General features: G+C 33.6%; 1 protein-coding gene across 1 annotated transcript in view; it reads left to right on the forward strand.

Annotated features, from left to right (window-relative positions):
• LOC134852077 (uncharacterized) overlaps positions 1–15,630 on the forward strand; it is a 68,309-nt gene extending 52,679 nt beyond the window's left edge. Inside the window, exons 2-12 of the mRNA XM_063868356.1 lie at positions 6,185–6,348; positions 7,141–7,240; positions 7,783–7,956; positions 8,171–8,281; positions 8,438–8,753; positions 8,824–8,893; positions 10,587–10,730; positions 11,169–11,336; positions 14,814–14,910; positions 15,169–15,329; positions 15,625–15,630. Of these exons, the coding sequence (XP_063724426.1) occupies positions 6,185–6,348; positions 7,141–7,240; positions 7,783–7,956; positions 8,171–8,281; positions 8,438–8,753; positions 8,824–8,893; positions 10,587–10,730; positions 11,169–11,336; positions 14,814–14,910; positions 15,169–15,329; positions 15,625–15,630 (1,511 nt within the window). The remainder of the gene's footprint in view (positions 1–6,184; positions 6,349–7,140; positions 7,241–7,782; positions 7,957–8,170; positions 8,282–8,437; positions 8,754–8,823; positions 8,894–10,586; positions 10,731–11,168; positions 11,337–14,813; positions 14,911–15,168; positions 15,330–15,624) is intronic.
• The last annotated feature ends 834 nt before the right edge of the window (positions 15,631–16,464 follow it).

A 16,464-nucleotide genomic window follows, 5' to 3' on the forward strand; every position in this document is an offset into this window, starting at 1 on the left:
GTCGTGAAAATTGACATGCAGACTAATTAGGCCATGACAAACATATTTGGTCTTCATAATTAACCTTGTAAAACCACTCGTTAGATAATAAAATTGATGCTCGCGTAAGGTGGGGGGTACAAGGAAAAAGAGCCAAAATTTTGTTTTGGTCGACCAAATTGATTGTCTGAGTTCTCTCAAAGCACTATAAAGACCCTTATTTGATCAAATTTTCTCGGCCGCAGGCAAAATTTTGGAAAGACAGGTCGGCTCTTTTTCCTTTTCCCCCCACCTGCAAATTTTTACATGTAAATTTGTTGACCACTTTGTCGGATTGTTATGAAAATTTACATACGGACTAATAAGGCCACGACAAACATATTTGGTTTTCATACTCAACCTCGTAAAACCACTTGTTACACTAAAAAAAGAAGCTCGAGTGAGGTTGGGGGTGGGGAAAGGAAAAAGAACCGACAGGCCAAAAAAGGCGTTTTTAGGCAATTTTCGGAAAAAATGTTGACCAAAAAATCGCGTTTTTTCGGCGCGCGCTCTCCCCTTAAAATTAGTATATATTGGCGCCTTTAGAAAAATTTCAAGATCAGTCAGTCAAAAATGGATATCTCAAATTAGTACAAAGGGAGATCGAATCCCTAGGGGGGGGGGCGTCCGAACGCCACGCCCCCCTAAATCCGCTACTGCCGTGACCTCTAGCTCCAGGTATACAATAGTATGAATATATTCAGCTGCTATAGAGGTACCGCACAAATTAAGAACAATCTTGAGTAGCAAAAAAAATTCGATTAGAAGAAAACTCGGCTCTTTCTCCTAACCCCACCTCACACAAGCATCTATTTTATGGTGTAACGAGTCATTTTGCAAGGTTATTTAATATGAAAACCAAATATGTTTATAACGGCCTAATTAGTCCGCATGTCAAATAAATTGGATAACGCGAAAAATAATTTTCGTTGGTAAAAGTCGCACATGGGTGAAAAGGAATGGCTCTTTTCCAGTTTCCCCCCACCCCTTTTCAAATTCAATTTTGAAAAGTCTTTTTAACGTTGTCACAATGCAATGAAATTTGGCGTGGTGATCAAATCGACAATTCTGAACAGATTTGTTCTTCATACTTTACAGCGTAACATCACGCATTTAACCATAATAACACGTAAAACAAATATAAAACTCGGTATTTTGAAAGGGGGGAACTGGAAAAGAGCCAAAGGAATAAGAGCCTTTTTTCGCTTTTCGCGGATAGTGTTCACTGCAAAGAAAGGGGAAATTAATGCAGTATTGAAGACATTAGATTTTAACTGTGGAGGTCGGAGATCGAAACCATGTTCCGAACTATCATAGCTAATTTACATAGTTTATTGTTTTGCATTTTCTCGTAGTTGTAAACATCCCAAGTTTAGGCATAATTAATCGATTATAACGGATGATTATGTTAATCTTTAACAATTTTAATAGCTCATAATTACCAAAATAAGGTGTTTAAAAGATGTATAATCGATTATCATCGTGATAATTCCCCAGAGATAATAATCTCCTACAATCAATTATAATTACTTCATACAGAAATTTTTAATTTAAAAATCAGTTCTAATGTATTATAATCTCTTATTTTGCAAACATTTTGTCAGACCAACCGACAAAACATTTTAATTATGACCTATGGGTTATCATTTTTCTGTCAATATTAAAATCTCTAAAAATTAGTTATGTCACACTTTGGTTCAACGGAACACAAAGTGTTACAACGAAACAAAATTTTCACCGTGATTTTTTCGTGTCAGTTAAAAGGTTTCCGTGGTAGATCAAAACTAGATTTTCCAAAAAAATTACAAAACAAAAGCAATGTGCCAATATTTTGGCGGTTAAAAAAACTTGAAATGTGCATCATGAAACAACTCTAATAGAAAAATGAAAAAACAAAATTGTTATAAATTTGAATTCATTTGAAAAACCTTTTGTACAGATTTTTTTGTTTTTCACATAAACCAAGGTCTACAAAAAAAATAAATTAAAACCAAATCAAATGCATGCAAGGTCGAAGGCAAAGTTGGCAAGCAAAAGGGACTATCATCGGTTATAATAGTTTTTTTGTGCAAAATGTATAAACTAGAAACACGGATTAAAATAATCAATTACAATCAAATATTATCGATTATAATTGTGTCGAAAAATAAAGGGATTAACAATTGATTTTTTTCGATAAAAATGTTTTATAAATGTTTTTACTTTGGTTTCAAAAAATAAAATTATAATCAACTTTGAAATGATTAAATTTATTTTTTCGCAATTTTTGTACTAAAGTCATAAATTAATCGGTTTTAACGCTAGAAACTGGATGTGTCTCACTTGCTTTTTTTTGTTTTTTTTTAAAATAATTTTCAGATTAGTGTGAAGTTTTTTCTTATACCTTTTTTCATTTTCCGGGCAGCTATAATTTCATGTGTACTAATAAATCAAAAGATAACTTATAAGCGGCAGCGGTTGGTTTGACTTGCTCTGAAATTGTCTCTATAGTTTATTTTAGATAGTGACCTTATGATGTTTTTTTAATTTTGTTTTCCATTGGCATCAGTTTTTGTGCGTTTAAAAAGCAGTGGATGTACAGCAAAATCTGCACTGAAACCTTGTAATTGAATAAATTGGCATCGATTAATCAAGCTCTGATTAGTACCACTTAATCGATGACTAAAAATTGCTGAACAATACTTATCCAGTGCAGATTCAGCGTCTTTCTTCAGCGTCTGATTCAGCGTCTTGCGCTAAAATAGTGATTCATCAGCTACTTGATTGTTGCTTTGAGCAAAAACATCTACTAGAAAAGTTATGGAATTTTTTTTTTGATAAACCTTATTTGTCGGTTCAATTCTTTTAGCTTATTTTTTGGAAATTTAAGCATATTTAAGCTTATTTTCTCTCTCTTGGTTATGTTCATCATCATCATCATCATCACAATGCATCATTTGAAAAGCATCATTTCCAATTTATTTGCTGCATTTTTCAAACTGAGTATGAACGCAAAAATTGACTAACATTGTATTTCCCAGCACTGAGTCATCGACGAAATTTTGCTGATTTATCGCTGAAAAACTTATACATGAAACAACCGTATCGCTGAAATTTTTATTCAGACTACTTTAATAATGCTTCAGCATGCAGAAACTCAATACGGCTCGGTTGTAATGCCGACTGTCACATAGTCGGGAGCGCTCAAGAGGGCCGAAAAAAAATTGCAAAAAATTCCAGAATGAGCTTTTTTTTGTTTTTTTTTCTAGTTTTTCAACGGGTTTTACTTTAATTCTGTTTCACATTTAATGAATGAAGTGAGAAAAAACGTTCTTTATTGATGTAATAGTTTTTTAACAAAACTGTTTCAATTCGCATTTAGAAGAGTAGTTATTTGATTTGATTGATGAAATTAGAAGGATCCTTTAACAATCTCTCCCCCTATGGTATCCGCTAAAACATCTCCCCCCTATGGTACCTACTTAATAATAGCCACCTCGGTAATTAAACACAGTAAATTAGCAATAGAGCTTTGTATAGTGAATTCTTATTTTGCTGCACTCTGGTTGGTCGATTTTTTTGCTGAATAGTTATAGAAGTTTTCGCGCTTTTCAATGCCTGTGACTTAGTGTTTTCAGTTTTTCTTGTCTTTAGTCCAAGTGTAATGCTGTTTTCAAGTTTACTTATAGCACTCTTGGCCTTTTTTTTGGTTTCGATTCCTTTGTATTTCGATGCAGTTTTATAAATAGACTTTGACAAAAACGGATTAGGATTGAATTTACTAAAAAAAGTATGTAGATTCAATTTAAATCAATTTTAGAATGAAAGAAAAACGAAGATTAAAAAGCAAGATTAAGATTGATTTGGATCAATTTAAAATTGATTCAAATTTGTTTTAAATTCCAGCTCAAAAAATTGATCCAAATCGTTGTTAAATCGAAATAAATCCGTTTTTAAGTCCTAATTTGTTTTCATTTTTAGGGGAAACTTAAACGAATTTTAATCAATTTTTTTCTTGCCAATTTCGTCAGTTTCGAGTTTCTGTTGCACTTATGCAATGTCCACCTTTTTAAATTTTACAACCATAGCGTATAGTAGCATAATAAAAAAGACCAAAAAAATTTTCAAAATACTGATACTATTAATGGATTTTGGTCAGTGCGGGTAGGCACACTGCTTGCATTTAAATCTGAAATTTATTTTTTTCAAATATAGAAAAATCGTTTTTTTTGTCTTTTATGTTTGATTGTTTTTCAACTTTTGGTGCCTGCTAATTAATTGTAAGTTTCTTACAAAAAAAAATCGGATCAAGCAACCCCCCCCCCACTCCCCAATACCCGAGGGTAAGACCTTCTGCCGCATTTATTAATTGAGTTAAATTGCTTAGCGCTACTTGTAGCCTACTCGATTCTGATTGGCTGAAAATTCCAAATTAGAAAAAAAATAGCTAAGACGCTTTAACAAGGGAAATGATAATTAATTGGTCCAGAAAGACTATAAAAGAACGGCTTTTCAACATCTGGGCTACCAATCTAAACTGAATATTGCTTTTTATTTTTCAAGGGTCGACTTGTTCTTGACATTTGTTTGGAGAATTCTCACCATTTTTTTTGCCACTGACTTTATTGAGCCAGTTTCTGTTATTGAGTTGCAGGTTAGCAACTGTGAGATCTTTTTAATGTCGCAAGTTATGTTTTGACTTATCTAAGACAATGCTTTGCTAGGTAATCATGTGATCAGCAGCATAAAAGAAATTTTCAATGGGCCAGAATGATGTGTTTGTCGCTATGGTCATTTTTGTTCGACCATGGAAAATGGGAAGGAACTTTGTATTCGGGCGTTTTTGTTTTTTTTTCCACGCAAAATCAATTACCGCAAATAGTCATTGGCCCGGTAGTTAAATGTCATATTGAAGCCCATTCATTCGTTGTTTAAACGACATTTAAAAAGTTCCAAATTCCCAGTGTCGAAAAAAATCGATTGAAAATTTTTGGTTTTCTTTTGAGTTTTTTCTTTTGAAATTTTCTTTTGAGTTTTTTTTTCAATTTTCGTTTTTGTTCTTTTTTTTATAGAAAATTTTTGTCGAATATGCGTAAATTACTACTTTGTTACGCGTGTGTATAGTTTTATCATCATAGGAAATTTGAAGAACATTTATTTGTAGTTTTTATGAATATGGTCGGAACAATCTATGCTAATTGCACAGCAACCGGCTATCTTTGTTTCGAATTTTTCTATGGCAGATAAACGCTAAGTAGGCTATACAAGCCTGTGAAGGACGTTCAGCGGACCCTTTAAAATTTTTGAAGACATTTTACAGACAGAAACTCAGTATGTTTTCGCGCGCAAGCGACATAGCAAGTGCAATTTCCTGATCTGATTCAAATTAACCGTTATGTCTGATTACGAATATTTGCAATCAAAAATCTCCATACAATTTTTTCGGAACTAAAAATAAATTACCATTTTTGACGACAAAAAACTGCCAGGGATTCGATTCGCTGATAAGCCAAAATTCCCAGCACCCCTGAACATCAGTTTTAGAAACATTTTGTAAAACCGTCCCCTCAAGAAAATTTCCCCTGGTACCTAGTAAGCACTTTTTACGGCCTTTCTTGGGAGGCAAATTTTTGGGAGGGTGATAGTTACAAATATTAGAGGGCTGTTGTTATAATGTGGGAAGGGAATATGTAACAAGTTCTGTGCAGTATTGTTTTTTGTCAATTTAGCCACATAAACCTTCTTTTTGAGCCAAAAATGTTTTTTGAGCCTATCAATAGGTTGAAAAATTAAACAATTTTGGTATGTTACCACTTTTTTGATGATTATTCAAACTATTTTTTGACGTTTCTTCGTTTCTCGCCTTTTCAATGTCGCTTCTCAACAAATGTACTTTTCTTTATAAATAAAGCAAAAAAAATCTTAAAGTATAGCTGCGCTAGTCTGAGATCTATTCAACAATCTCCACTCCTTTCAAGAAAAGGGGAGATTGTTAAGTAGATCAAAATGGTCGATTTTTGACCAATCAGAATGCAGCAAAGTTAGAATTATCAATAGGAAGCTCTAGTGCTTATTTACTGTGTTTATTTACAGGGGTGAAGATTCTTAAATAATTACCATAGGAGGGGGGGGGGGGGGGGGAGAGATTGTTGAGTTGATTCCTAGTCTGACCTGAAATCTCTTTCAGGCGATGTGGCAATGTCGACTAAGATCAGCCTTCTGATGAGTCCCCTCTTAAACAGCTCTGATGACCTTGTGATGAGTCATCCATCTCTAGAGGTCAGACGAGTTCGCTGTTGGTGGAAGTTGATCACACTTTACGCTCATGACATTGGTCACTACTTCGAAAAGGTCTGATTTTTCAATTCAAGTTTTCAATCTATTTAGAAAATTTTATCATATTTAGAAATCTAAAACACTGAACGCTGCAGATTTTGAGAATTTTAGCAAATTTAGAATAAAACTCATATCTTTTTTTACTCGGGTTGATTTTTGATAACAGTGGCGTTCGCAGAAAATTTTCTGGGGAGGGGGCGGTGTTTCGAAAAAAATTTGAAAATTTATTCGACCTTTTGATTTTCCGGGCTCTCCGAAAATAATATAAGGATCCTATTTTGTCAAATATTTTCTGCGCCGAATGCAAAATTTAAAAAAAAAGGGGTAAAATAACGTTATGAGCAATTATAAAAATTTGTGACCAAAAAGTTGCCTTTTTTGGGCGCGCTCCCTCTTCAAATGCAATTATATTGGCGCCAAAAGTGCCTTTAGAAAATTTTTGATGTTGTCCAGCCAAAGATAGATCTCGTAAAATTATACCAAAAGGAAGACCCTGTGCAAAAATTTGACAATCAGACGTGAGGAAGAGATTCCCTCGCCACGCTACTGTTTGATGAAAAAGGTTAGTTTGATGAAAAAGTTGTGAGTTATTGTGAGTTTGCATTTTTTCAAGATGACTCAATTCTGGCGATATAACTTATATATGAGAGTAGAAAAGAACATTTGTTCAATTTTTACGCTTTCAAAATTTGAGCTACATTAAATATCCATTTAGATTTTAAAGGATTATCGAAAAGACCCCTGCCCTGTTTTGTCGTGAATATTTGACCGCGCTTTTTGCTTTCCCCATTAAAATATATATTTCAGATAGTGTCCCCATTTCTGAAGTACACTCTCTCTTGCTCGGTGGGTCGCGAAACTCAAGAAGGTTCAACTGAAATGCCGGACCATTGCCAAGCCAACAAGTGTAGGATAGATTTTCGTTCAAAGTCAAAGCTAGACGCCATTTCCAATCAAATGGAGGATTTTCAGAAAATTGAAAAAATTCAGAAATAAAACGCTCTTTTGGGCAGTCGAATTTTGGTCAAATGTCTTATCGCTATTCGTATCTTGAGGGATTGAGGACGATATTGTTAACCATGCGATTTCAATTGAATTCCCAATTAGTTCTGATTGTCATTTTGAAGAGACGAGATTTTTGATTCCCTTTTTAAAAGTTAAATGCAAGAACTTTGAGGCACCAAAGTTAAACGGATCTACTTAGCAATCTCCCCTAAGTAATCTCCCCTCAACAAGGGAGTGCAGATTGTTAAGTAGATGTAGTTGTCAAATTTTCGACCAATCAGAATGCAGCAAAATTCGAATTCTCAATACAAGATCTAGTGCTAATTTGCTGTAATTTTTCATAGGGATGGAGATTCTTTAGTTGATACCATAGGGGGAGATTGTTAAGTAGATCCAATTAGGCTTTGAGGCACAAGAAATCTTGTTAACGTGGAATTATTTCAGGTGGGTGTCCTTCTAGTGAGTTTGCACCAGAAGAAAGATTAAGTCTTGAATCTGCAAACAGTCTTGACAATTCCTTGACTTCTTCCCAACTTCAGACAGCGGGTGCTAACTGTGTTTTAGCCTTATTCGGTCTGAAACCGTTTGTCGTGGACTTTGATTCTGACTATGCAACAGGTAAGATTTTGACGTGAGTTTTGCCTGGAAAATTATATTGGCCTAAAAATATATGGACCTGTTTATCATTATGATCAATGTTGGAAGGCTGTTGTCTCAATCAAGTGTTAAAAAGTTCAAAAAAATTAAAAATTACTCTGTGGACAAATGAATTTTAAGGTGTATTTTTTGATCCGGCTATTAAGATTGCCTTGGCTGACAACATATGTTTTAGTCGCAGAGGGTTTCAAAATTGGACTTGCAACAACTGTGTTGTTGGTGAGAACCTTCAGCCAAGATCTATTGTCCGCCTGTCATCATGTACTGATCAACTCCAACTCATCTGGTATGATGTAATTAGTTAGTTTTCATATTTCGGTTTACTCTTTTACCCCCCCCCCCTCCCCCTTATTTGTATTCCCGCTTTTTTTCAAAGTCAATTTTTTAAAATATTATTTAAGCATTTGATTTGATTTGTTAGTGGATTTGATGATGGTTTTAGCAACTAAGAGAGATGAAGTTTGTGGTCTCTTTCATCGACTCTTGTTGTGCCGCGTCAACATTGACAACGTCAAGGTCACACCTCTGTGGGCACAACAACAACAAAATTCGACCCCTCAGCTGACAAATAAGGAGACCAAATCACAACTTGTCAATTGCATTCTACAATGGATAGAGATGGCTATAATTTCCCCCCTTGTTTTACTGCAGTCGCTTCAGCCGTTTAAATTTTCGATCCAGTTTTTTGCAACTCGGGTGAAAATTGAAGAGCGAGATACGAACTTAGCAGAAGAGTTAGTCAGAGTCATTTCGAAAAGGTGAACATTCATTTATAGATTTGTCATCGCAGCAGAAGAACGTTTCTCATAAATTGGAATTCTGTTTTAGCCCAGAAAATGCAGATTCGATCGGCTGTTTGGATTTGATCAAAAGTACAACTCAACAGCAGCTGAAAGAGGTAAGAATTAATTTTAAATAAATCTACTCCCTCTTTTTTAGTTCTAAACTTAATTCTGAAACGGAAACTTTTGGTTTCAATTGGGCCTGATAATTGTCTGCTTATGTTTTGTCGGCTTAGGTGCCCCATGTAAGAATCGTTTGTTTTTGCTGTAGACAAATTTCATTGCAGGTCCTTCTAGTGTTTTACCATTAAAAAGATCCGGCCGAATCGAAGTTTGATTTTAAGATATGTTACAATTTTACCAACTTGATTTGTTTGTTATTTTTTCGTTGTTTTTGTTCCGATTGTTGAAAATGGGAAGGAACTTTGTATTCGGTTGTTTTAGTTGTTTCTTTTTTTCTTTTTTTTTCCAGGCAAAATTAGCTACCACAAAAAAATCATCGGAGAGAATTGTGCGATAAATCATATTAAAGCCTTTTCAGTCGTGATTCAAAAGACATGAAAACAATTTTAAAAAGTATCCCTAGTGTCGAGAAAAGTCAGCTTGAAATTTTTGATTTTTCGTCTTTATTCCAGCAAATATAGCAAATAAATTTCGTCTTTTTTTCATAGTTTTACTGGACTAATGTTAGTTTTTCATTAGTTTTTAGCGCTTTTTTGATATTAAAAATTTCAAAAATCAAAAAACTGCAAAAATAGTTGAAAAAAAGGGGTTTTTTAAATTTTTTTTGCGTTTTTCTTGTCATTTTTCAACGAAAAATGTTTTTTTTTCACTTTTGTACTTTACTTTCTTTGTCAAATATTACTAGTCTCCTTTTTTTTTGTTCAGATCGTTTTAGCGCACCGATAGCGTTTTAGATCGTTGAAGCAACACTAATTTGAAAAAAAAAATTGTTTTCTTACGATTATGTTATGAACATTCTGTGCTACTCCCGCAGTAACCGGCTGTTCCTGTTTTAAATTTCGTTTTTTTAGGCCTAATCGTGTTTGTTTTTTCTAAAGCGACTTAGTTGTCTCCTCTGACTTCTCTTGAGGACTGAAAAAAAATTGTATGCGAATGTGTTCTGAAGGGAAAGGGGATTCAAAAATGTGTTTAGTTTGAATTTTTTTCATCTTTAAGTGTGACCTCAGGTGTTTTTGGTTAAAACACATGCTTGAAACCACAAAACCCTTGAATTCGATTCCAGTCGAGACCTGTTTTTTTACAAACTGAAAACTTTTGGCTAACTTAGATTATTGTTTTTCTGCTAATTTTTGTCGGCTCAAATCCGCTGAAAGGACTTGTTTGAATATTCGGTAAGTTTCCATAATTCCGAAAGCTCCTTGCTTACTTTTTAATGGTATAAATATATATTTGTTTGGTTTACTTGGGCTTTCCTTGCAATGTTTAATATCAAAAACATTTTTTTGATTTTTTTTGCAATTTATTTTTTTTTTTCGTTAAATTTTAATCATAGTTATTCTTTTTTGTATCGCAAGTGGTACGAAGCTCAGTTTTTCGTCTGTTTTTTTTCATTTTTTTTCTTGAAAATTAAGCGCCACAAACAATTACGACTTACGCCACTTATATTGTATTATTCAAACTTAGCTCATAAAGCCCAAGTAATACATTGAAAAATAGGTTGATAAACCTTTGAAAAGTTGGTTGATTTTTTTATATAATTTGTTTTTGGAAATGCAAACTTTTTGAGCTGTGCAGAGAAACTAGCTGCTCTAGTTGGTTTTCAAAAATCATACCACAATTTTTCAGATGTGGACTCCTGTCGAACCAGATGCTACTGGACTTCAGAAACCTCAACAGACGGAGAAAAAACAATCGAAACCTGCAAAAGAAGTAATTCCTGCAAAACTAGACAAGATGTCAAAACAAGCTACAAAAAAGATGGAAAAAGAAGTAATATCTCAGCTGTTTCTGAACCTGTTTTTTTTTCAATCAAACCAAAAATTTCAGATCTCAAAATCATCGATCATTGTTGAAAAACTCAATTAATGATGACTAAAATAAGTTTAAAAAACTCAAAATAGTTAGTGAGTTGCATGTCATAAGAAATTTGACTCCCTTACCGCTTAAAGGGTCCATTTTGTGTTTTTTCTTGTGATATTCATTGAATTTTCTTCTTCTAAACTCATTTTGACGGAGAGTGCAAAAAGGGCCTCAAAGCTGCATTAAGAACAAGAAGTATCAAAAATTTCCTTCTGCTGTCTCAAGAAAGCTCTGTAAATCAATTGTAATGACCTAAGCAAACTTATTGATAAATTGTCAAGCAGTTTTTTCAAAATCCGCGTTTTCTCACCAAAATTTTAATTGAACGAATTTCTTCATCGTTTTCAGTTGCGTCGAAGAGCTGGTCTGAAGATGAACAAGTCCCGAATTGGTAAGTTTAGTGGCAATTCCAAACCTTGGGACCCAAAGAATCGAGGGGGACGACCTACGAAATTCCTGGTAAAACCACAGACGACCACTCGAGCTAGTAGGACTATCAAACTTCTAAGCAGAATGGTAAGAATGAAGAAATTAAACAGCCCCCCAGACCAGTAGCGCATTTAAGGGTGGAACCCCTATTTCAGAAAACTGACCCCAACGCAGGCCATATCGTCTCTCTTTTGGTTTTTTTGCTGTGAAAAATATCAAAGGGCTGGCCTCTTCGTAGAGATATCAAACAAATATTTTGAGGTGTCAAAAATTTTGAGGTGTTAAAATGATTCAAGCTCTGAATCTTCAAACTTCGAAGAACCTGCTTAAGTTTCGAAGCAGATACTCGGAAATGGCAATGAATTTGCAGACTCAATTTCGTATAAATTTTTATAAAAAATCAGCTGAATTTAAAATCAATTTTGCAGGTTTTTTTTGCCATAGTTCAGCCCTCTACTCTCCGGAAAACTTCCAGATTTGCTTATGCTCCAAACTTTTCATGATCAGTGTGTTTGTTTTGTTTGAAGTGAAACATTTTTTTTTTGATTTCTGAAAGGTTGTGTGCGTTTGTAAATGTGCGTGTGCGTGCCCGCATTGGCAAAACTAAGATTGCAATCGATTATAATCGATTTTCATACAGACTTTCTACTGGTAAAAAATATATTGTATGCAACCCAATTAGACACCAAAATGGATATAATAGGGATTTTATACAGTTCAGAAAAACCGATTATACAGTCTAGAAAAAGGATTTTTTTGCAGTATAAAATCTGTATAAAATCTGTAACAAATCGATTATAATCGATTGTCATGCATTTTCTAAGGATCCGAAAAATCAATAATTTTGTCTGAAAAATGGATTATTTTGTCTGAAAATAGACTTTTCTACTCTTAGAAGCATGCTATTTGAAATCTTAAAACAAAAAGTTGAATTCGAAGTGAACGACATTTATCATGTAAATTATCAATAAAAGCAAGATTTTGGGCACCAAAATATACAATAAAATCCTGATCGTCATTCAAATAAACAAAATTTTGGGCACGAAAGTAACAATAAAACCATGAAAATGATCAATTTGAACAAGATTTTGGGCACAGAAACAGGCAATCAAATCATGAAAATCACCAATATAAACAAAGTTTTGAGCACAAAAAAAATCAATTATTTCATGAAAATGATTAATGAAATCAAGATTTCGGGCACAATTTTACTCAATAGTCTCATAAAAGTTATCAACATAGTATGCATTAAAATCATGAAAATCATCCGAAATAAACAAAAGTTTGAGCAAAAAATATGCCAAAAAGCATGAAACTAATGAAGGAAAGGCATGAAAAAATCAATATTTACGAGATGGTAGGCCCCAAAATATGCAGAAGAATTTTTGCTCAACAAAATGCAAACAAGATATTGAGCATAGCTAGATTTTTGGTCAGCCGCTAATTTCATATTGTTATGCTTGTTATTACTATTGTTTCTATCAAATGAAAAATGAAGGATTTTTGAAGTCCGATGTGTCTTAGTTTTTTTATTTTTTTTGTTTTCCAAAATCAGAACCACAAATTTTTTTATCAAAATGGGTCTTGTGATAAATCAGATCAAAGCTTTTCTCGCCGTCATTCGAAAAATATCAAATGATTCTAAAAAAATCTCAGTGTCGAGAAAAACCGCTTTGAAGTTTTGATTTTTTGGTCTAACTTCGAACGTGCAGGATTACATTAGCTTTTTTAGGCTTAAATAGAGCCGTGAAAGCTTAGTTTTACTGGAGTAAAAATAGATTTTGAAGTTTGTTTGCGAATTTGGAAGACAAAAATTACAAAATTTCAAAAAATTTCGGCAAAATTATATAGAAAAAATGTTGAACATTTTTTCAAATGGTTTTACCGCTTTTTTTCCCGTTTATACAGCCGTTTTTCTTAAAACTTTTTTTCAATTAGCTTTTTTAACTATGACTGTCGCATTTGCTTAATTTTCAAATTTTCTTCAGATCCCCAAATGGCTTAAACTAAACTAATTTGAAGAAAAAAAAGTTAAGACTGGTCGGAACATTCTGTTTTGCTTGCACAGCAACCGGATATCCTTGTTTTTATGATTAATACTATAACTTTTATTACAAAACTGAAATGATTGCAAGACAAATTTTTTTTTTGCTCAATCGGAAATAGGAACATGTTGTTGGATTCCGAAGTCAACTCTTTGTGTTATTTGAAGTCAACTCTTCGTGATATTTTTGATATTCTTCAAGGTATTCGATTCGATCTTCGTGAATTTTTAGACAACCCTTTCTCAACTTGATCAATCTGAAATATAAATATCATATTGCGCGGTCCTATTCAGCTACAGAGATGCCAATTAACCACACAGAAGAATAATCAAAATCATCAGATTTCAATTCTTGTGTACTGGTGGGGGGGGGGGGATCGAATTATGCAACTTCAAAAAAATTCTTGTCTAAGGCCAAAAAACATGATTTGCAATCAAAGCTGATGCGATCACTACTTTTTTGCAATTTCATATCAAAAACTCGTCTGAGGAAATCTATTTTGACCTGAAAAAATTATGAAAAATTAAAAAGTTAGGTTGTTTCTGGGGTTTTACATTTTCGGAAAAAAAATCTTTTCAATTTTCTTTAATTTCAGCTCCCCACTACACACATATACTCAGCCAATATCAAAGTCATTTTCATCAAAACACGACATGTAACTAAATTTTCTCGCCAGTTCGAATTTTTTATATAAAGAATAAATGAAAAATTTATGTATTTTTTAGTGTATATAATCTGTGCAAAATGTGTATATATTATGTATAAAAATTGTATACTATAAAATCTGCAAAAAAATTAAAAAGTTGGTAACTATCGAATCGTTTAAAATGATTATCAATTGCAATCGATTGTAATCGATTTGATAGTAAAAAATCCATGATTTAGAGCATAAAAAGACTAGATGGCCTAACTGTAGATTGTACTTGCAATAATCGATTGCATTCTTAGTATTTGGGAGATTGTGAAATTGTTCTTGTCTGCCAGTTCAAAAAATGCTATGAGCTAGGTGCTTTTTCAAATTTCGTCTAAATTCTCTGAAAAAGGTGCAAATGGAGTAATTGACTTTTTTCTGTTCAGTTCAAATCAGTTAGATTGTTCAAATTAAACACGTCCTATGTTTTGACTAATTTAACTCGTTTATTTTAAACACTCCCTTTTTGTATAGTCAATGTTAACAAAACTTTCTGAAAGACTGAAATTGGATTTAAAAAGATTGGTTAAAAGAAATTGATGAATAAGTAGTAAATTCGGATAATTATATTGCAAGAGCAAGTGCAGTTTTTTTGCGCCCCTGTGTAGATCTATAATATTTCGTGATAGATTTCTATTATAAGCAATTAATGTTTTGATCAATTTTTTGTATTCTATCAAAAAGAACATAATAAATTCATAACTTTGCTGTGAAACTAGCAATTTTCAAATTTCATTTAAGTTTGGGAAATTTTCGAAAATGTTAGTGGGTGAAAACTTAGTTAGTGGGAAAAAGTTCTCTCCTATGCTTATTTTTCTGATTTTTCAGACAGCTGCGGAGCAAAAGAAGTGTGTGACGTCATCAGGTGGAGAGATGAGGAGAAGCGAAGTGCGGCAGCAGATCATGTGGCAGATGAAGGGAAATGGTGAGAGATTTTAAATCAATTTGTTAAAGTGGTGATTAGTAAAGAGACGAAGTGCTTCTTGATCTAGAGGTTAGCTGTTCGAATCCGGGAGTGTGCTGGTTCTTTTTATTTATCTATTTATTTTAAGTTTATTTAAGAGTAGTTTATTGCTGTTTTTCGCTTCTTTATGCTAATGCAAAGTAATATATTAGTAACTAATATGTTTTTTTAAAAACTAATATATTTTTGGGTGGTCAAAATAAGGGTTTGTGATTTCAGCTGATGACATAGTTGTGAGCATAGCTCCTGTGTGCATGAAGACCAAATTGAAGTTCTTCTACGACAGGGAAGAGTTCTGGAGGAATAGGAAAAACAAAAATAACAACAACAACAATACCCCTGCAGACATGATTGATCTCAACAACAACTTTCTTCTACCAGCAAGGTTTTTATTTTTGGTCGATATATTTAATGTTTGAAAAATCAGCAAAATGGTATGAATTTAGTAATGGTAAAAGTTTTGGGATACATTTTTTGTCATTTGAGCTTAAGTCCGTGTGAAACATTTAATGAGGTTAACCCGAGCATACCTAACTAAAAGTTTTTTGTGCGATTTTATTGTTTTTGCACAACTTAATTTGACCAATTCGAAATGATATAGGGTTAAAAGTTTGTGTGAAAACGTTTGCAGGCCGTACATATTTTTGCCGGTCTCAGTTTTTTTTTCTGTTTCAGTGCTGAAGACGCAGTTGTCCAGCAGAGGTTTCGGGTGGCTCCTCCGACATACTTCACCTGTCCAATCTGTTCACACCTTCTGCGCATCCCGGTCACTGCATTATGCTGCAAGGCCAACTTCTGCTTCCAATGTGAGGAATGGTACAAGTATGATAGTTGGGTCCCTAGATCTTAACAGGTGCACAGACAGGGGGTGGGGGCGGTTCATATCCTCAGTCTTGAATAAACAATCGTTCTTATTCATTTTCTTTCAGGCATCCAGGATAAACTGAAGTTTCACGAGGAGTGTTTCAAGTGTGCAGCTCCCCTGAAGCAGTCGGAACTGTTCCAGAACCCCCACCTGCGCAACTCCATCCAGCACTGGGCCGACCACCACGTGATCGACAGCCATTGAGCACGTGCTCAGAGCCAGGGATTGGAAGAGTTATCACGATATCAGAAATGAATAACACATTTAGAAACTGAAACTTTATGTACCTGAAGTTTTCGTCAATTTTGTAGAATTAGCAATAGCACTGCCTCTAAAGTTTACAAAACGCCGTGGAAGTTACTTGTTTTAAGTTTAGGCAACTTGATCATGCTTGTTTGTTTTGTTTTCAAGATCGCTTTTCTTATAAAGTTATCAATCTCCAAATTTGATTTGTCATGAAAAACATTTGAAAACAGCGTTTAAATTGTTTAGAATTTTTGTTTCAAATTGTGATTTAATTTGATGAATTGAAAAGTTTTTTTTTATCATGATTTCCATATTTAGAACGAGTAAAGAAGTATGTTGTTTTTTTTCTTTCCTGTGCTCAATAAACTTTTTATTGGATTTGTGACTATGTTTTGCTCCTATTT

The sequence above is a fragment of the Symsagittifera roscoffensis genome, chromosome 7 (genome assembly GCF_963678635.1).
Source record: "Symsagittifera roscoffensis chromosome 7, txSymRosc1.1, whole genome shotgun sequence".
Classification (NCBI taxonomy): Eukaryota; Metazoa; Xenacoelomorpha; order Acoela; family Convolutidae; genus Symsagittifera; species Symsagittifera roscoffensis.